Genomic DNA, 21718 nt, shown 5'->3' with positions numbered 1-21718 from the left:
TTGCCCACTCCAAATTGATTCCCAACTGACCGGTAGCTGTCTGGCGTTGCAAGCTTCCACAGGGCTATCGCCACTCGCTTCTCAACTGTGAGGGCTGCTCTCATCCTGGTATTCATGCGCTTCAGGGCAGGGGAAAGCAAGTCACAAAGTTCCATGAAAGTGCCCTTACGCATGCGAAAGTTTCGCAGCCACTGGGAATCGTCCCAGACCTGCAACACTAGGCGGTCCCACCAGTCTGTGCTTGTTTCCCGAGCCCAGAATCGGCGTTCCACAGCATGAACCTGCCCCATTAGCACCATGATGCATGCATTGGCAGGGCCCATGCTTTCAGAGAAATCTGTGTCCATGTCCTGATCACTCACGGGACCGCGCTGACGTCGCCTCCTCGCCCGGTATCGCGTTGCCATGTTCTGGTGCTGCATATACTGCTGGATAATGCGTGTGGTGGTTGATGTGCTCCTAATTGCCAAAATGAGCTCAGCGGCCTCCATGCTTGCCTTGGTATGGCGTCCGCACAGAAAAAAGGCGCGGAACGATTGTCTGCCGTTGCTCTGACGGAGGGAGGGGCGACTGACGACACGGCTTACAGGGTTGGCTTCAGGGAGCTAAAATCAACAAAGGGTGTGCCTGTACATCAAGGAGTATTTCAGGCAGGACTGCACGGAGGGTTCCAATAAGAAATGGTGCACCTAAGTTATCGTTGTTATTGGAACAAGGAGGTTAGCCTGGCCTCTGATTGATACATGGCTAGATTTACCTCGCTGCACCTTCTCTGTAAGTGACTGCAGTGTGATCTAGAAGAATGAGTCCCCTAGACAGGGGAGGGGGGGAAGCAAATCTGGTCTATTTCTTGTTTTGATCCACTCCATCTATCTTTTACATCTTTGGCTGGCAGCAGACGGTGCAGAAGGACTGCATGCCATCCACATCTCATGGCTGCTCGGCAGAAGATGGTACAGTACGACTGCTAGCAGTCCGTATCGCCTGCCCGCTCACCATAAGATGGTTCAATAGGACTGACTGCAGGACTAAAGAGAATGACCTGCTCAAGTCACTCCAAATTTAGTCCCTGCGCCCATGTCTGCCCAGGCGCTCCTGATCGACCTCACAGAGGCGACCAGGAGCACCTCAGACATGACGATGACGGCTACCAGTCGTACTGTACCGTCTGCTGCCACAAGGCAAGGGGTTGCTGCTCCTGTGTAGCAATGCCGTACCGCGTCTGCCAGCACCCAGGAGACATAGGGTGACGGTTACCTGAGCGGGCTCCATGCTTGCCGTGGTATGGCGTCTGCACAGGTAACTCAGGAAAAAAGGCACAAAATGATTGTCTGCCCTTGCTTTCACGGGGGGAGGGAGGGAACGGGGGCCTGACGATATGTACCCAGAACCACCCACGACAATGTTTTAGCCCCATCAGGCATTGGGATATCAACCCAGAATTCCAATGGGCAGCGGAGACTGCGGGAACTGTGGGATAGCTACCCACAGTGCAACGCTCCGGAAGTCGACGCTTGCCTCGGTACTGTGGAAGCGCTCCGCCGAGTTAATGCACTTAATGCACTTAGAGCTTTTTCTGTGGGGACACACACACTCGAATATATAAAAGCGATTTCTAAAAAAACGACTTCTATAAATTCGACCTAATTTCGTAGTGTAGACATACCCTAAGTAATGACCAAGCCTGACCCCATGTGACTTTAATATAGGATAAACCACAGCTCAAGGTGGCATGGTTGGATGCATTAGGATCCATTTTGTCTCTCTGCCATAATGTACAAAATCTTAATAAATTCACTTTTTTTTAAAAGGGTTACTTACTCTTATCATCAAAACTACAACAAAACTTCAAGAGAAACTATTTATTAAGAGGGAATATTCCTTTATAGCAGCATGTGCATGTTTTTCTAGTGTTTTCTTTTAGTCATTTTTTGTAGCTGCATTTTACATATGTTGCTCATTACAACTTGTATACAAAATGCTATCTGTTTTCTGTATTAAGATTTTTAAAATTCACCCTCAGGCAATCTACTGTTTTTTCTAACAACAAAAAACTCTGTTACAGGCACCAGTTTAAGGCACCAAAAAGACCAAGGGCCTAAGTCTCCTTATTTACTCCAGTGTCAGTCAGGAGTAACTCTATTCAATCATTCTGGGGTACAAAATATATTGGAAGGACAGAACAGGTCATTGGGGGGGAAAGGGGTGGAGTGGCACTATATGTGAAAGAAAATGTAGAATCAAATGAAATAAAAATCTTAAATGAATCATGTTCCACAGAATACCTATGGATAGTAATTCCATGTTCTAATAAGAAAATAACAGTAGGGATCTATTATAGACCACCTGACCAGGACAGTGATAGTGACGATAAAATGCTAAGGGAGATTAGAGAGGCCATCAAAATAAAGAACTCAATAATAGTGGGGGATTTCAATTATCCCCATATTGACTGGATACAGGTCACCTCAGGATGAAATGCAGAGACAAAATTTCTCGATACTTTAAATGACTGCTTCTTGGAGCAGCTGGTTTAGGAACCCACAAGGGGAGAGGCAACTCTCTATCTAGTCCTGAGTGGAGCACAGGATCTGGTCCAAGAGATAACTATAACAGGACTGCTTGGAAATAGTGACCATAATATAATAACATTTAACATTCCTGTGGTGGGAAGAACACTTCAACAGCCCAACACTGTGGCATTTAATTTCAGAAAGGGGAACTATGCAAAAATGAGGCAGTTAGTTAAACAGAAATTAAAAGGTACAGTGACTAGAGTGAAAAATTCCTGCAAGCTGCATGGACACTTTTCAAAGACACCATAATAGAGGCTCAATTTAAATGTATATCCCAAATTAAAAAACACAGTAAAAGAACTAAAAAAGAGCCACCGTGGCTTAGCAACCACGTAAAAGAAGCAGTGAGAGATAAAAAGGCATCTTTCAAAAGTGGAAGTCAAATCCTAGTGAGGTAAATAGGAAGGAGCACAAACTGCCAAATTAAATTTAAAAATGTAATAAGAAAAGCCAAAAAGGAGTTTGAAGAACAGCGAGCCAAAAACTCAAAAGGTAATAACAAAATGTTTTTTAAGTACATCAGAAGCCTGCTAAATAACCAGTGGGGCCCCTGGACAATCGAGATACAAAAGGAGCACTTAAAGACAATAAAGTCATCACAGAGAAACTAAATGAATTCTTTGCTTCAGTCTTCATGGCTGAGGATGTTAGGGAGATTCCCAAACCTAAGCTGTTTCTTGTAAGTGACAAATCTGAGGAATTGTCACAGATTGAAGTATCATTAGAGGAGGTTTTGGAATTAATTGAGAAACTTAACAGTAACAAGTCACCGGGACCAGATGGCATTCACCCAAGAGTTCTGAAAGAACTCAAATGTGAAATTGTGGAACCATTAACTATAGTTTGTAACCTGTCCTTTAAATCAGCTACTGTACCCAATGACTGGAAGATAGCTAAGGTAACGCCAATATTTAAGAAGGGCTCTAGAGGTGATCCTGGCAATTACAGACTGGTAAGTCTAACATCAGTAATGGGGCAAATTAGTTGAAACAATAGTAAAGTATACAATTGTCAGACACATAGACGAACATAAATTGTTGCGCAAAAGTCAACATGGTTTCTGTAAAGGGAGATCATGTCTTACTAATCTATTAGAGTTCTTTGAGGGGGTCAACAAATATGTGGACAAAGGGGATCCAGTGGATATAGTGTACTTAGATTTCCAGAAAGCCTTTGACAAGGTCCCTCACCAAAAGCTCTTATGTAAATTAAGTTGTCATGGGATAAGAGGGAAGATCCTTTCATGAATTGAGAACTGGTTAAAAGACAGGGAACAAAGGGTAGGAATAAATGGTAAATTTTCAGAATGGAGAGGGGTAACTAGTTGCGTTCCCCAAGGGTCAGTCCTAGGACCAATCCTATTCAACCTACTCCTAAATGATCTGGAGAAAGGGGTAAACTGTGAAGTTGCAAAGTTTGCAGATGATACTAAACTGCTCAAGATAGTTAAGACCAAAGCAGACTGTGAAGAACTTCAAAAAGATCTCGCCAAACTAAGTGATTGGGCAACAAAATGGCAAATGAAGTTTAATGTGAATAAATGTAAAGTAATGCACATTGGAAAAAATAACCCCAACTATACGTACATTATGATGGGGGCTAATTTAACGACAACTAATCAGGAGAAAGATCTTGGAGTCACCGTGGACAGTTCTCTGAAGACATCCATGCAGTGTGCAGCGGCAGTCAAAAAAGCAAATAGGATGTTAGGAATCATTAAAAAAGGGATAGAGAATAAGACAGAGAATATCTTATTGCCCTCATATAAATCCATGGTACGCCCACATCTTGAATACTGTGTACAGATGTGGTCCCCTCATCTCAAAAAAGATATACTGGCATTAGAAAAGGTTCAGAAAAGGGCAACTAAAATGATTAGGGGTTTGGAATGGGTCCCATGAGAGGAGAGACTAAATAGGCTAGGACTTTTCAGCTTGGAAAAAAGGAGACTAAGGGGGGATATGATAGAGGTATATAAAATCATGAGTGGTGTGGAGAAAGTGAATAAGGAAAAGTTATTTACTTGTTCCCATAATATAAGAACTAGGGGCCACCAAATGAAATTAATGGGTAGCAGGTTTAAAACAAATAAAAGGAAGTTCTTCTTCACTCGGCGCATAGTCAACCCATGGAACATCTTGTCTGGGGAGGTTGCGAAGGCTAGGACTATAACAGGGTTTAAAAGAGAACTGGATAAATTCATGGAGGTTAAGTCCATTAATAGCTATTAGCCAGGATGGGTAAGCAATGGTGTCCCTAGCCTCTGTTTGTCAGAGGGTGGAGATGGATGGCAGGAGAGAGATCGCTAGATCATTACCTGTTAGGTTCATTCCTTTTGGGGCACCTGGCATTGGTCACTGTCAGTAGACAGGATACTGGGCTGGATGGACCTTTGGTCTGACCCAGTATGGCCATTCTTATGTTCTTAAATTAGTGGAGTTATTGTGGATTAATGTAGGTCTGAGGTCAGATTAATGTAGGTCTGAGGTCAGAATCAGGTCCCTAGAATTAAATTTTTCCTCCTTTTTTTAAAATCTGCTTTTTCACTGACACAGATTAAAGTAGAGACCACAAAAGTTGGGGAGAGGTTACTTTCCACTGGCAAGGTGAGATAATCCTATCCTAAAGTATGCTAAACCAGTAGATCTTACTATTCAAACATAAACAAAACATTATTTGTATTACTTTGGGATTTTGTAAATTTACTTTCCCTATTAGTCAGACTTTGCCTATATTAAGGTTTACCCACCACTGTGGATAAGTCAATGCAATTGGATCAATTCAAACCAGTAGCAAAATATACAACATAAATGTAAAAAGTGGCTTCCATTGACGTAGCATGTCCATTTCAAACTGAAGTAAGATCCACCAACACAACCCAAGGTTTACATTGGTGCAGCATGTTTACATCAGTGGCTGTCTCAGTGTAGCTAAACCAATGGCTAAAAACCACATGGTAGATAAGGCTGTACGATTAAAAATGTAAAGACCCTGGCTCTCCACTGTCATTTACACCTGTATAGTGGTCTTAGAACACATGCATAATGATTTGATAAAATCTCAGCCCTACTTTGACAAAGTATAAAATAGAAGGCAGTGGAAAACCATATGCAAAATATCTAAGCATTATCAATCATGAGGTACATTATATACAATAACCATACCCCATAGCACAAAGAACTGCTTATATGGCATTCAGTCCCAAAACCTACTTAATGCAAATAACAATACGCCAATTTTTTATTAATTCCAGTTGCTTAAATTAAATTACCTTTAAAAAAATAAATGTAAACACTGCTGTGATATTAATGACCATCAGTAGAGCTAGTTATAGTCTTAGAACCTTAAAATAATAATACTTACAAAAATTCCTAAATTCACTCTGCCAGGCAGTGGCTTTCCTACCTTTGAATCTTCATTGCTCATTCCAAGTTCTAATACAGCTTGAGGAGATTTCAGTTTAGCTTGGGTGGACTGAGCCATCTGAAGGTTAAGCTGCCATCCAATTGTCTCAAGCTATAAAACACAAGTTCAAATTAGAATCAGTTGCTGCAGAAGCAATAAGGAGGTAAGCTTTCAACATTTCTCAGTAGTCTGTGTCAATGAACATGGATGGCCAGGCTCTACATAGGCATTAGGGTTCCTATGCAAAGCACATTCTGCAAATTCTCCCTCAACTATATAATGTGGCTTGTTTTAAATTAATCTGCAAAAACACCCTTTAAATATTGTTTATTCTATGGTAATTGTGACAGCCTTGAGGGTAAAGGTCTGATATGTTCAAGTAAATCAATGTATTCCTAAAATTAAAGAGGACAGTGACTTACAGTGATTTCCACACTCTTGGGAAGCAATTTATAAATCAAATCTAAAAAATAAATGATTTTCAAAAGTGTTGACCCCCTGAGGTTCCCATTTACATTCTGTTTTATACTTAAATTTCCTTTCCAAAAATAGAATCTTAATGGCAAATGTGGTTTGCTTTGGAAAGTGACTAAATAAAAATGGCAAATTCTTAATCAGCAGGTCCACACCCTGGGTGCATTCCATCATGCCTGCCAATATTTATGACAAAAATTATTCTGTGTTGCTTTCCACTCCTGTTAACATTGCAGAACCAAAACAGCTAATAGTGTGACCTGCAAAGTCTGTTCCTTCTTCAGTAACAAACAAAATGCACATAAAAGGAAACCACACACAAAATACACTCTATATCACTTTTAAGTCAAGGACCTAAAGTGATTTACAAACATTAGCAAATTATGCATCACAATATCCCATTGTAAGGGAGATATTACTACATAAGCCACAGAACTAGGGGGCTTTCAGGAACCAATTTCTCTGGCTATAGGAGAAGAGAAGAAAACTGAAGGGCAGTTACCCGCTGAGAGGTTTAATTAGCATAATTATCACCTGCTTCAAGTTAGTCTTATAAAGTTTTTTAACTCTATTTGGAATTTCTTTATGTTTTGTTCATAGAAATGCATTTTAAATTGGTTATGGAACTAAATATATTAAATGACATAAATCTTAGTTAATGCAGAGTTAAGGTTGTCCAGTGATAGCTTCTGCCCTTCCAGAATGTCAAATTCAGCAAAACTAAAACTTCTGAAAACAGGAAATACAGAATTAAGGTAAACGCCCACACAACCTTAGCTCTGCCCCCAGAGCCTCCAGTAGCCACTGGGAATGGTCTCCATATAGTCCAGATACATTCACATTTACGTGTAACTGTATTGGATAGGAGAGGAATAAGTTGGAGCTCCTAAGAAGAACTGTGATTGTGTACAGTAAGTGAAGTTACCGTCCATCAATTAAAGTGAAAAAGCACAGTGGGAATGTGTGTGTTATAGGCACTATGGGACATTGCTCAAAGAGGGCAGCATTAAGGTTGCATAGGAGTTACCTTAACTCTGTATTTCCTAATTTCCAAAAGTTTGAGTTTTGCTGAATTTGATATTCTGGAAAGGCATGAGCTGTCACTCAGCAACCTTAACGCTGCATTAACCAAGTTTTTTGCCATTTAATTTCCTAGCTTTTTAAAAAAGAAAGAGAAATGTTTGTTGGTAGGAGCTAATAGTCATTTCGATAGTTCTATTTCTCACCTAGGTTTGCAGCTGATATACTACTGTGGCTAGGTAATAATGAAAAGACCCAGCTTTTATACAGGGCTTTTCATCTTAGAATCATAGAATATCAGGGTTGGAAGGGACCCCTGAAGGTCATCTAGTCCAACCCCCTGCTCAAAGCAGGACCAATTCCCAGTTAAATCATCCCAGCCAGGGCTTTGTCAAGCCTGACCTTAAAAACCTCTAAGGAAGGAGATTCTACCACCTCCCTAGGTAACGCATTCCAGTGTTTCACCACCCTCTTAGTGAAAAAGTTTTTCCTAATATCCAATCTAAACCTTCCCCACTGCAACTTGAGACCATTACTCCTCGTTCTGTCATCTGCTACCATTGAGAACAGTCTAGAGCCATCCTCTTTGGAACCCCCTTTCAGGTAGTTGAAAGCAGCTATCAAATCCCCCCTCATTCTTCTCTTCTGCAGGCTAAACAATCCCAGCTCCCTCAGCCTCTCCTCATAACTCATGTGTTCCAGTCCCCTAATCATTTTTGTTGCCCTTCGCTGGACTCTCTCCAATTTATCCACATCCTTCTTGAAGTGTGGGGCCCAAAACTGGACACAGTACTCCAGATGAGGCCTCACCAATGTCGAATAGAGGGGAACGATCACGTCCCTCGATCTGCTCGCTATGCCCCTACTTATACATCCCAAAATGCCATTGGCCTTCTTGGCAACAAGGGCACACTGCTGACTCATAGCCAGCTTCTCGTCCACTGTCACCCCTAGGTCCTTTTCCGCAGAACTGCTGCCTAGCCATTCGGTCCCTAGTCTGTAGCTGTGCATTGGGTTCTTCCGTCCTAAGTGCAGGACCCTGCACTTATCCTTATTGAACCTCATCAGATTTCTTTTGGCCCAATCCTCCAATTTGTCTAGGTCTTTCTGTATCCTATCCCTCCCCTCCAGCGTATCTACCACTCCTCCCAGTTTAGTATCATCCGCAAATTTGCTGAGAGTGCAATCCACACCATCCTCCAGATCATTTATGAAGATATTGAACAAAACCGGCCCCAGGACCGACCCTTGGGGTACTCCACTTGATACCGGCTGCCAACTAGATATGGAGCCATTGATCACTACCCGTTGAGCCCGACAATCTAGCCAGCTTTCTACCCACCTTGTAGTGCATTCATCCAGCCCATACTTCCTTAACTTGCTGACAAGAATACTGTGGGAGACCGTGTCAAAAGCTTTGCTAAAGTCAAGAAACAATACATCCACTGCTTTCCCTTCATCCACAGAACCAGTAATCTCATCATAAAAGGCAATTAGATTAGTCAGGCATGACCTTCCCTTGGTGAATCCATGCTGGCTGTTCCTGATCACTTTCCTCTCATGCAAGTGCTTCAGGATTGATTCTTTGAGGACCTGCTCCATGATTTTTCCAGGGACTGAAGTGAGGCTGACTGGCCTGTAGTTCCCAGGATCCTCCTTCTTCCCTTTTTTAAAGATTGGCACTACATTAGCCTTTTTCCAGTCATCCGGGACTTCCCCGGTTCGCCACGAGTTTTCAAAGATAATGGCCAATGGCTCTGCAATCACAGCCGCCAATTCCTTCAGCACTCTCGGATGCAACTCGTCCGGCCCCATGGACTTGTGCACGTCCAGCTTTTCTAAATAGTCCCTAACCACCTCTATCTCCACAGAGGGCTGGCCATCTCTTCCCCATTTTGTGATGCCCAGCGCAGCAGTCTGGGAGCTGACCTTGTTAGTGAAAACAGAGGCAAAAAAAGCATTGAGTACATTAGCTTTTTCCACATCCTCTGTCACTAGGTTGCCTCCCTCATTCAGTAAGGGGCCCACACATTCCTTGGCTTTCTTCTTGTTGCCAACATACCTGAAGAAACCCTTCTTGTTACTCTTGACATCTCTGGCTAGCTGCAGCTCCAGGTGCGATTTGGCCCTCCTGATAACATTCCTACATGCCCGAGCAATATTTTTATACTCTTCCCCGGTCGTATGTCCAACCTTCCACTTCTTGTAAGCTTCTTTTTTATGTTTAAGATCCGCTAGGATTTCACCATTAAGCCAAGCTGGTCGCCTGCCATATTTACTATTCTTTCGACTCATCGGGATGGTTTGTCCCTTGAAGTATCAAGTAAAATCTTGAAGTATTTTACTTCATCATCCCCATTTTAAAGACGGGAAACTAAGGCACAGAGAAGGGAAGTCATTTGCCTAAGGTCACCTGGCAGGCCACTGGCAGAGCTAGGAATAATCCCAATACAGTAGTGATTTTAGTAGACCACATGGTTGCTATGCGACTCCTGAGTTTTCCTAACGTCTCCTGCACATTTTGTTACAGTGGAATGGGGATAGTGGTTATGCTTTGACATGCTTGCAATGTGTATTTGCTAACAGGGCTGTTGAGAGAACTCTCATCCATGGTCTAGGCCCCAAAACCTTGACAGTTTTACTACAGGATTGTTTCAGTAACTTTAAGAGTGTGAGAGACGACTGGTGGCTGCATGCTACCTTGGTTAAGTAGCCTCAGCTGCACATTGAGCTGGACTCCTCACTCCCACTACCTGCCCCCAGATGGAACAACATTAAGGGAGTCCAACATTTTCGTTTAAATTTTTTAGAACTGTAAGTGTCAATAGGGTTTTGGGGGGGGGAGGGGGCTTGAGCCAAATGTTTGTTTTATTTTGAAAGGGACCTCTAGCGGTAAACTAAACATCATGTTGTGTTAGAAATGCAGATTTATGGTTTTTACTTCACTCCTAATTCACACTTATTCTGGAATATTGCAGACATCTTAGAACACACACAATAAATACTGCAACACAATAGTCTAAACAATGCAATAAAAGCCCTAACTTTATTTATATTGGTTTACTTTAAAATTACTTTGTTTTTGGTAAGATTCATGGGGGGGGGTATTTTAATATAGCTGTTTGAGAACAATATTTGATTAATATACTCTATGCTATCTGAAGCTTCAAATGGTTTGCCTATTTATTTTCTTGAAAGGGAGATAGAACATATATTTTGCCGTGGCTTTGCTTATTTGGAAGATGTTCAAAATTCTGAAATAGTAACTAACCTTTTGTGAGTGGTAACAAGGTTTCTGTACAATATTTATTTCCGAAATACTTTATTTCACAGTACTTGCCAACAATTAAGTGGTACAACTTTTAGGATTATTTTTCCAAAGGATAAAAAGACATTTCAATTTTTTTCATTTCTAATATAATATTTACTATAATGACCCAAAAAGGTTTGAACGATTTTCCAGTATCCACAATCTATTGTGGAGTTTTAATGTAATCTCAGAGGTAATTCCTTGGATTTAAAAAAAAAAAATAGTCCTCTTAATTTATGAAAATAAATACATGCGTTCAGTTACTGTAGACTTTTGGCATCTTTTCACAGTTCCTCATCAGCATACTTTATACATTTATATATATAATACACACATTTATAGATATTCTACACACACACATTTATATGAAGAAAAGCTAGCTCCTCTCTCTCTAATTTGAAGATAAATATGGTGGACGTGTTATTTTGCTACATAATGTCTTACTGGTAGCACTAACATTTATCTAGTTTTAGCTCAACATTTTTATTTTAAAAAAATCACATTTTCAGGTGTCTGTAAACTAAGGAGGTATAACTAGAAGATGGGGGCGGGAGGAGGCAGTCAATATCACTAATACAAGTTAGTATTTATGGAACATCTGCCAGGGAAGGAGCAAGAAAGGACTGTGAAGGATGCTCAACTTGAGAGTGGTGGAACACTGGATGTCCATGACAAAGACACACTCAGGGTTGCAGCTGAGAGTGTGGAGAGCAGGGTCAGATGTGCCAATCAGAAACTGAGCTGGAGATGAAATCAGGGTAAATTCTTGGTAAGAAATGCAATTTGAGAGGAAGAGAAGGGGCGTTACGGCCGAAGAAAGAACTGGGTATGTGAGCAGACACTCAAAGCGGGCAGTGAAACATCTTATTTCACTTCCCCATATTGCTATGACAGTCTGTACCCCTCTGTTCACCCTTTCTACAAGACTATGTTAAATTCTATTCAAAGCATATTGTGTAAGATATATGAAAACTCATGATTTGCTGATCATTAGTATCCTGGTAAAATATGTGTGGCAACATTTGTATGTAAGGATATAAAATTCCACTGAATAATGTTAGCAAGACATGTTCCAATGTATTCTGGAGGGTAGTCACAAACAAGTCCCCCAGAAACAAAACGCTAGCCAACCCCTCAGCCAGGGTCAACAAGATCAAATGGACCATCACCTAATTAAGTGGCCATTCTTCGGCAGGAGAGAGAGGGTGGGCAAAAAGCTACAGTTTGTCAAAGCAGCAGATTAAACTCTGTCTCCTGAACATCACCTGGAGATGATTTTTGCACAAGAGAATCATCTCTCCCTCCTTGCTGTCTACCCAGCTGCAACACCTGAAGAACAAAAGAAGCAGCATTGTACTGGGGAAGGAGGGGGGAAATCCTGATTGAAAGAGGTTCAGGCAGCAGGACCACTGGAATATGTGGTGAGTGAGAGAGACCTTTGCTTTGTATTCACTTAGCTTGTTAAGTTAGGTGTTAGTTGTGTTTTACCTTTTATCTCCTTGTAACCAATTCTGACATACATACCTACCTCATTACATGTAAGCACTTAAAATCTATCTTTCCATAAATAATAATTTTGTTTTGTTGTTTAGACTGAAGTGTTTGGGAAACCAGATTTGTGCATATTATTTTCCATTAATAAATGACAGACTTTATATGAGCTTGTAACGTACAGGAGGGTGCTGGGCAGTACAAGATGCACATTTCTGGGGGAAAGTCTGAGACTGGGAGTTTGCTGATGTTGCCCTGTAATGTGATCATGAGTGGCTGGCTATAGCATTCATATAGTATAACTGGGAGTGATTTACAAACTAGAGGCTGTGTGTGAGCAGACCACAGGAGTGGTTGCCCTCATAGTAAAGCAAGGTAAAAAGCTCCCAGATTGGATAATTGAGGGGACATAGCCCAGACTGTACCCTCGGTAGTCACAATTTTCAACTCCAAGAGGTCAAAAAAATTGAGGCAAAATTCTGGGACCTGAGACAGGCTTAAAAATCATGCGATTTGAAAATAAAAATGTTGGAGTGAGGAGTGTGGCCTTCTCATTTATGTATCAGGGGTAGCCGTGTTAGTCTGTATCCACATAAACAACAATGAGTCTGGTGGCACCTTAAAGACTAACAGATTTATTTGAGCATAAGCTTTTGTGGGTAAAAATCCCACTTCTTCAGATGCATCTTCTGCATCTGAAGAAGTGGGATTTTTACCCACAAAAGCTTATGCTCAAATAAATCTGTTAGTAACATGTATCTGAAGAAGTCGAATTTTTACCAATGAAAGCTTATGCTCAAATAAATCCGTTAGTCTTTAAGGTGCCACCGGACTCCTTGTTGTCTTCTCATTTATGAGCTTTTAGAGTCCATTCTGGTCACATGTTCAAGCTTTTCTCCATCACCATGAAGACTAAAAATTTACTTAAAAAAAAAAAAACTACAACATGAAATCTGGGTTTATCACCAAATCACCTGTCTCCAAGAGCTAGGGATTACATATTATGAGTAGGGCCTTACTAAATTCACAGCAATGAAAAACACATCACGAACCATGAAATCTAGTGCGTCTCCCGCCCATCCCCCGCAAGAAATCTGGTCATTTGTGTCCTTTTACCCTATACTATACAGATTTCACAGGGGAGACCAGCATTTCTCAAATTGGGGTCCTGACCAAAAGGGAGCTGCGAGGGGCGGAGGTATTTCAGGGGATCACAGTATTGCCACCCTCACTTCTGTGTTGACTTCAGAGCTGTGCAGCATACCATACCATGCTACCCTTACTTCTGTGCTGCTGCCGGCAGTAGTTCTGCCTTCTGAGCTGGGCTCCCAGCCAGCAGCCGCCATTCTCCAGCTGCTCAGCTCTGACGGCAGTGCCACCACAATCAGCAGCGCAGAAGTAAGAGTAGCAGTATCGCAACCCCACTATAATAACCTTGTGACCCCCACACACACACACACACCTCCTTTTGGGTTAGGACCCCTACAATTAGACCATCATGAAATTTCAGAATTAAATAGCTAAAATCATAACATTTACCATTTTTAAAATCATATGACAGTGAAATTGACCAAAATGGACCGTGAATTTGGTAGGGCTTCAATGATGAGTCTTGTGATAAAATCAAGCTGAGGTCAAGCAGAAAGTTTATACATTTCTGCAGCATGAACAGGATGCTGAAGTATCAGCTAAACCACCCACTGTTTCTCCTCCACGGATTTTCCACACTTTAGCACATATCTGCAGAGTAGAGGGTGCCAGCAGCATTTACCCCAGAGAAAGTAGTGGAGATAGTAGTGACAATAAATAAGCAGTACTGCTTAAACTGTAACAAAGGCTGCACATTTTAAGAGTGGCTGAAATCAACATTATCAGAATTTCTACAAAAGAAGAAGCTTAGATAATTATGTGACAACCGATCAGCTAAAGCTTTAGTATCAACATATTATGAATACCTTGATTATTACATTCAGATCCTTGTGATGTTTTTGAAAAAATGTACTACATTTAAAATTACTAGCTTTTCACTAAAATATAATACAAATTGCATCTCCCATTTGTGCAAGATTCCCTGATGTTCGGCATTTAAAATTACTAGCTTTTCACAAAAGGTAATACAAATTACACCTTTCATTTGTGCATGATTACAAACTATAAACTATGTAATAACTGTTAAAATAAAGACAGGTTTCAGAGTAGCAGCCGTGTTAGTCTGTATTTGCAAAAAGAAAAGGAGGACTTGTGGCACCTTAGAGACTAACCAATTTATTAGAGCATAAGCTTTCGTGAGCTACAGGTCTGAGGAAGTGAGCTGTAGCTCACGAAAGCTTATGCTCTAATAAATTGGTTAGTCTCTAAGGTGCCACAAGTCCTCCTTTTCTTTTTGTTAAAATAAATTTATTAAAATATCTAATAAATTGAAGATTTTGATATTATCTGATTCGGATTAGAATACATATATGCAAGCACAATTAAACCATATTAAGCCTATAACGCTGCTTTATATTCATAGAAAACCTAGACTCAGAAATGGTGTTGAATACCTTGTCATATACATCATTAGATCTCTGCACAAACAAACACTACTCCTGTTTACATATAAAAGGATTTGAATGCTGACTGGCTTTGTCCTGGTGTGACAAAGTAGAAAAATAATTTACATTTATCTCAGATAAATACATTGCAAATTCATCCTAATTACAAAATCAGAAAAGCATAGCCTTCTGGTCAGAATACTTGTGAGCAGGCAGCAGTAGTGCTAAATTGAGAGTGAGTGTTCTATAATTTTCTGTACCTGGAACAGTTTAAGAAGGTAACCTTTAGATCACACAAACTCTACCACGCTTAAAGCATACACGCATATATACTCCCAACAAAGTCCAGAGGATTACTTACACATGGATCTGGCTCATATTAAATCAGTATAAGTTTTTTGACAAGTTAGCTATCTAGTGGGAGTAGGACAGAATGGTACTTAAATTTAGCATGGAATGTAATACTGGTTGGTCAGAAACTTAAAGTAAACTAAGTTTGTGACAAAGGACAAAACCATAGGCATCTTTTGTAGCCTCCTTTGAAACAGCTAGATTACACAGTACTACTGCAACTACTGAGAAGAAAAGTGTATATCAAGAAAATTAAGGTACGGTATTAAATCTCTTATTGATCTAGCTCAGGGGTTGGCAACCTGCAGCACACGAGCCAATTTTTACCGGCATGCCGCTGCCAGCCGGGGTCCCGGCCGCCCGCCCCGCTCAGCCCACTGCCTGCCTGGGTGAATGGAACCCTAGACTGGCAGCAGGCCAAGCGGGGCCAGCGGCCGGGACCCCAGCTGGCAGGAGCCAACGGACGGAACCCCAGACTGGCGGCGGGCTGAGCCACTCAGCCCACCGCCGGTCTGGAGTTCCGGCCACCGGCCCCGCTCAGCCCACTGACTGTCTGGAGTTCCGGCCGCTGGCCCAGCTCAGCCCACTGCCAGCCTGAGTGAACGGAATCCCCGGCCGGCAGTGGACTGAGTGGGGCCGGGACCCTGGATGGCAGGAATGGGTGGAACCCCAGACCAGCAGCGGGTGAGCCGCTACCGATCTGGGGTTCTGTCCGCCACCCAGCTCAGCCCCCTGACAGTCTGGGGTTCTGGCTGCCGGCCCCTTGCCAGCCAGCATCCCAGCCATCTTCCCTGCCCAGCCTGTTACTGGCCTGGGATACCAGCCCCAGGCCCCACTCACCCTGCTGCTGGTCTGGGGTTCCAGCTGGGGTCCAGGCCTCCAGCCCTGCTCAGCCTTCCTGCCGGCTTAGGGTACCAGCAGCCAGCCCAGGGCTCTACTCCTGGCCTGAGCCCAGCGTTCTGCAGCCCTTATCAAAAATTACACTACAATTAGCTTTAAAACTTGAAAACTTAAAAACTTTGTATATTACAGTAATCGTTAAAAATGTATAATGTTAATAAATATATAGGTTTGATGAAAGAAAGTAGTTGTACTTATGTGCCTGTGCTTAATTTGTGTTTTTGATGATTTACCTTCTAAAAAAATCTTGCATGTCTCGCACCCCCAGAAAGGGCATCTCACAGCCCCAGGGGGTGCGTGCACCCCAGGTTAAGAACCACTACACTAAACTGATAAGATCTGCATTTTAATTTAATTTTAAATGAAGCTTCTTAAACATTTTAAAAACCTTGCTTACTTTACATACAACAATAGTTTAGTTATATAATATAGACTTATAGAGAGAGATCTTCTAAAAATGTTAAAATGCATTACCGGCACGCGAAACCTTAAATTAGAGTGAATAAATGAAGACTCGGCACACCACTTCTGAAAGGTTGCCGACTCCTGATCTAGTTTATAATGAGCCCATCAATCGGGTCAAATCAGCTTCCAATGATACAGTCACTGATTTTAAGCATGACTGAAAATAAATATTAATATCCATTTTATAAATTTAAATCTTGGCACAGATCTGAGGCTACCTTCTAACAGTAGTGACCTTTCTGGTATTAGCAATGTCTACTCAAGCCACTAAGATGGACTTTCATGCTTTCAGTTTCAGCCAGTTACTTACTAGGCTGTTAGTAAAGAAATCATTGATTCACATTTGTATAGAAGATATGTAAAATCCAAAGCTCGTTAACTATTGATGCAACTGCCATTTTAAGTCAATTACTCACATTTATAATTACTTTTCTCTACAGCTAGTTTAACAATTTGAAGATGTGCTGCAGCAGTGTGTCTCTGACTCTTCATTAGGGACATATTTTGCCTTTCCCCTAGTGAGTATACAAGGCATAACTGGGAGCATAAATAGTGTGATTCCAAGGCACATGGTAGGCAACATATGGGTCATCCCTACTAAAGGGTCCATACCTACTGTGTCTGGAAGCAATGTTCCACTGGGAGAGTCCTGTGTTCCAGAATGGAGGAGGTTTGTGGGAGGGACACATAAGGGCAGATCTGGAGAACATGCAATTACAGGTATGCGTACGCTGCAATTAGAGGTGTGATTGCAGCATGTGTACACACATACAAGCAAGCTCTGATCCAGCAATGGAGCTCTGGCAGCAAAGACTTCAGTACGGGTTAGCCACCCTGAGCAAATACCCAGAGGCCCAGATGAAGTCCATGCTGCCACAGCTTCACTACTATTGGTACTCAAACTGGCCAGATTAAGGCTAGTTTGGGTGTGCCTACATGTGCTGCAATCACATACCTTGACTGCAGTGCAGACAAACCTATGTGGCTCCATCAGCTATTTTCCCCACCCATGTACTACCTTGAAGCTGCAGCAGTGATTTGAGTACATCCTGGAGGACAAGGGAATGGAAGATACTTCCCTACGTGACTCTTTTTAGCATCAAGCTTAACACAGGCTATGCACTGAATCCAGGATTTGGCTTATTATATTTATTATAATTATTATATAGCAGTTGGTAAGGTTTTAGAGCATGTTGGCTAGGTCAAGTTCTTGGAATCTAATTAGACTCCTACCTTCTTAGTTGGACCACAAGCTGGAAACATTTCATAGATCAAGAAAGTCCAGGCCGGTGAGAAAACAGGTTATTGTTACTATTATCTATGTTTGATGATAGAAATTATGCATACTTCAGTACCTCTGTGGTGATACTGCAGAGGCTGAAGGTATTAGGTAATAAGCGGCAGGACAGTACTTTCTTGTAAACTCAGGAGCTAAAGTAACTTTGCAAAGATCACAATCAAATTACATTGGCCAAGTCTCCATGAGTAAAAACAACAACTTTAGTTTAACCATACAGTATAAATGTGTTTCTACTTTGGCATCAGCATATTAATAATCCCTTTTTCCTCAATCATAGACTTGAAAAATAGCCTTTGCTTAAATCAATCTATTAATTTTAAAGTTCCTAGGGCCAAAAAACTAACAATAGAAGGTATTACGCACAATGGCATATGGCTAAGATGCTATATTAATAAACTAAACTATATAAGGTATAAATTTTAGAGTACTCAAAAGTGTGCTAGACACATCACAACACAGATGAGTTGCACCAAAATGTGTGCAATATTGTTTCACATATGCCACAGTGACAGGGCAACCAACAATAGGGTGAACATGTGGAGGAAGTCAAGGGTTACAGCAATAACATCACACAAAGCAGCAGGGACATGTGTACAGTATAGTTGAACACATTTTTGTATAGCTTTTAGAAACTATGCATTTGAAATAAATGTCAAAAATGTCTTGGTTGATTCACTTCTTGGTGGTGTCATGGAAGAAGTGAGTATTAAAAAGCTATGTGAACACCAGGCAGAATAGTATCTGACAACTAAACTGATCTAACTAAGCAGCCGTAAACTGCAACAGAGCTGAGGCAGAATCAGGGAGCCTCAACTATCTCCTGGACAGTAGCCCTCTAAAGAAACCAGTGTAGTAAGCTGCATGCAGCAGAGACTAACACAGAGTTGTCTAGCACTATCTGCACTGCCCATTCAGTGGGACAACTCTGCACACTCTTTCCTACAGACTATTGAATGAATTTGTTCCCGATTAACTTAGAAAAGGCTTAGTCCTCCCAATGGCTACAAGCGCTGACAAAAAAAATCCCAATCCTTTAAAGCAGGGTTTTCAAAAATGAAATGAGAAACATTCAGTTTCTTGGCTTAAAAAAAGTTAGTTTTTGTTTTAGCTATGTTTCTTTAAAGGAACATACCAGTATATCCATTTTACTCAACCCAAGTGTATGACAGTTCAAAGATAAGCATTTCTCACAAAAAAATCTGAAATAAAAACTGTTTGTTTTCTAAATTGCTATTATTGATTTATATTTTATTAGGCTGGTGTGGGAAGATGGGTCATTGCTGGAAAACTGCAGGCAGGAAACAGGATTTAGAACCAGGAGACGGCAGTTATGTGGCACACGCCAAGATATTGTAACTTCTTTTAGCAGGTCTCATTAAAATAAAAGTCTTCCTTCTATAGACTAAAAGAGAACCTGCAGTTTAATAACCTCTTTAGTTTACTTGAGAGGATATCATGCCACTTTACCAATCCTAGGGGATATGCAGCGGCTGCCTATTGTATAAAAGATAGGTTTTAAAACCTTCTTATATGTTTCATGAGATTCTCTATTGAGTGCTATAAACACCTCTTTTCCTGGTCAGTTTTCCTCTTGATCATTACACAGTGAAATGACAAATGCCTTTGAGCTAGACCTTAAAAATATATGTTCAAGAAAAAAAAAGACAAGGAATTTATATGCAGATTTATAAAGCAACTGAAAAAAAAGACAGCTGGTAAGCCTCAACAGTAATGATTATACACGTGCATGCACGTACACAGGCAGATAAAAACCACATGAATAAAAATGGTGAATAAATAAAATGAGAAACTGACTGAGAAAAAGAAAGGCTAGTGATGGTTACAGAAAAAGCTATTATAGTATTTGTTTGTGCCAGAAAGAAGAGACAGAACAGCAACTATTCATGACTTTAAAGGAGAAAGTTATTTAGGAGGAACAATAAACTGATTGTCCTGACTCAAAAAAAATTAAAAAAAATAAAACCCAACCCAGGTTATTTATAAGTTAACTAATATGTAAAAGTGTTATTTGCTCAATCCCAAATACAACACAACCTGTGTCACCTAATTCCTAACTGTTTATAGACCAATTTAAAAAAAAAAATTCTTATGTTACAATCTTGGCTAAGCTCCCCATTTGGAGAGTCACCAGACTGCTGTATTAGACCTAACCTTGGATCCCTTATATTTTTAAACTTACTGAGACGGACACTGGCTTGGTGTCTAGTCTTTCAGGCACAACTCCCAGAGCACAGACTCCTGTGCCAGTACTCTTTCACATGTTGTGAAACCCCACAGCAGCAGCAGCTACACTTCTATTTCTAGTGCTCCAACTTAGTCAACCTGGTTCAGGGATGTCTGCCTAAACTGAAAAAATCACACCTTCTGCTCCAGTGTAGACACAGCCTATGAGTCTGGTTGTTTCCTCCTCCATGTTGCCTGGGTGCCAGCTATGGGGACACTGAGAGTCTACAGGAGAGTCTCTTCCCCGCCCCGCCACTCTCAGTTCTGTTGCCCAAAGTAATAGCAGACCATCAGGGCCAGGAGGAGCAATTGCAGGAAGAGTCCTTCTCAGGCTCTGCAGCCCCCAGGAGGAGCATGCTCACTCTGGGGGGATGGAACATCTGCAATTCAGTTGGTATGTAGGAGTTAGGAGGGCATGGAGCGTAATCAATGTAGCTGAAATCTTCAGAAGAGATAGCTGCCCAAACTCTGGGAAACCTCTATTGAGCATATAAAAACAGATTTTTCAGGGGCTTATAACTTGGCCAAAATTGGGCAAATTTTCGCTAGGATGGCAAAAGTACACCCCGGCACAAAGGCCACCCCTCTCCCAAATTTCAAGTTCCTGCTCATGGAAGAACTAGAGCTTCTCAGCGAAACAGATAATTTTTTTTTCTAATATGGACAGAACAACATATTTTCCCCTAAACTCATTCCCAGAAACAGCTACGCTGTTTTAATTAAAACTTCAGTGGGGGCTGAAAACAAAGCAGACCCACAGCATGAAAAATTTCAACCCAAACAGTTTAAGTTTGGCAAAGTTTTTCTCAACTGAAAACATGGTCTATCTTAACTACAGGCATCACTATCTGTGCCATCTATTATAAAAAAAAAAGTTTACACAATTTAGGACTAAAGAGGAGAATGCAAATCCAAGAGTTTTTAATTAAGTGGATTGTTTGGGTAATTGAAGAAATTCCCTGTCAAGCACCTGGACACTGTTGAATCTAATTAAGCTATATCCAGTGCCGAGTGTATGAGTTTTTCATTTTTAAAAGCAATCCATAAACAGATTGTATAAAAAAGATTCATGAATATGAACAAACCCAAAAGCGGAAAAAAAACCCATGTTAAACGAAAGCATAGTTAAGTAACGCAACGGCAGTACATCTATCAAGAGAACACTATCTAGGAAGATGGGGAGAACATAACAAAGAAGGCAGATGGTAGTGACTAGGAGATTTAATTTTCAGAAACATGCAAGGTGAATGGGGATGTGTAGCAGACACATAAACCCTTATGTTTTATTCCCTCTGGAGGAGACACTATCATAACTGGACAAACTCTTGGCAGAAGCTGAACTGGAGCCAATTATTCTGATGTATATGTAAGAAACAATGACAGTCAGCAATGGAACAGAGGTCTTAAAATTAAGGTAAGAAGTCATTTAGAAAGTATCCACAAATTTTTTAAAAAATATATAGCAGTGTCAGTACTTCATGTACTGACTGACCCAGAGTAATCTTGAAAAACTTACTTTTCCTCATTATCATATTGCAAGACATTGCAATGCCAATCCATTGATGATGAATGATCAGCTACCACTAGGTGAGATATTGCAGCAAGCAGTCTGCTGAGGTGACAACCAGTATCAGAGTATGCTGGAAAC

The 21718-nt window shown here is 41.0% G+C and overlaps 1 protein-coding gene across 6 annotated transcripts in view; it reads right to left on the bottom strand.

Annotated features, from left to right (window-relative positions):
- COMMD10 (COMM domain containing 10) overlaps positions 1–21718 on the bottom strand; it is a 167932-nt gene that overhangs the window by 130152 nt on the left and 16062 nt on the right. For 3 of the 6 annotated variants that reach the window (XM_084629403.1, XM_084629398.1, XM_084629400.1), the window contains one exon: positions 5940–6092. In XM_084629403.1, coding sequence (XP_084485529.1) covers positions 5940–6092 — 153 coding nt within the window. The remainder of the gene's footprint in view (positions 1–5939; positions 6093–21718) is intronic. The other 3 variants (XM_084629401.1, XM_084629402.1, XM_084629399.1) reach the window with 1 other exon arrangement.

The sequence above is a fragment of the Lepidochelys olivacea genome (genome assembly GCF_965140295.1).
Source record: "Lepidochelys olivacea isolate rLepOli2 genome assembly, chromosome: 5".
Lineage (NCBI taxonomy): Eukaryota > Metazoa > Chordata > Testudines > Cheloniidae > Lepidochelys > Lepidochelys olivacea.
Note: the sequence above shows the minus strand (reverse complement) of the source record. Positions and strands in the feature narration are given on the sequence as shown.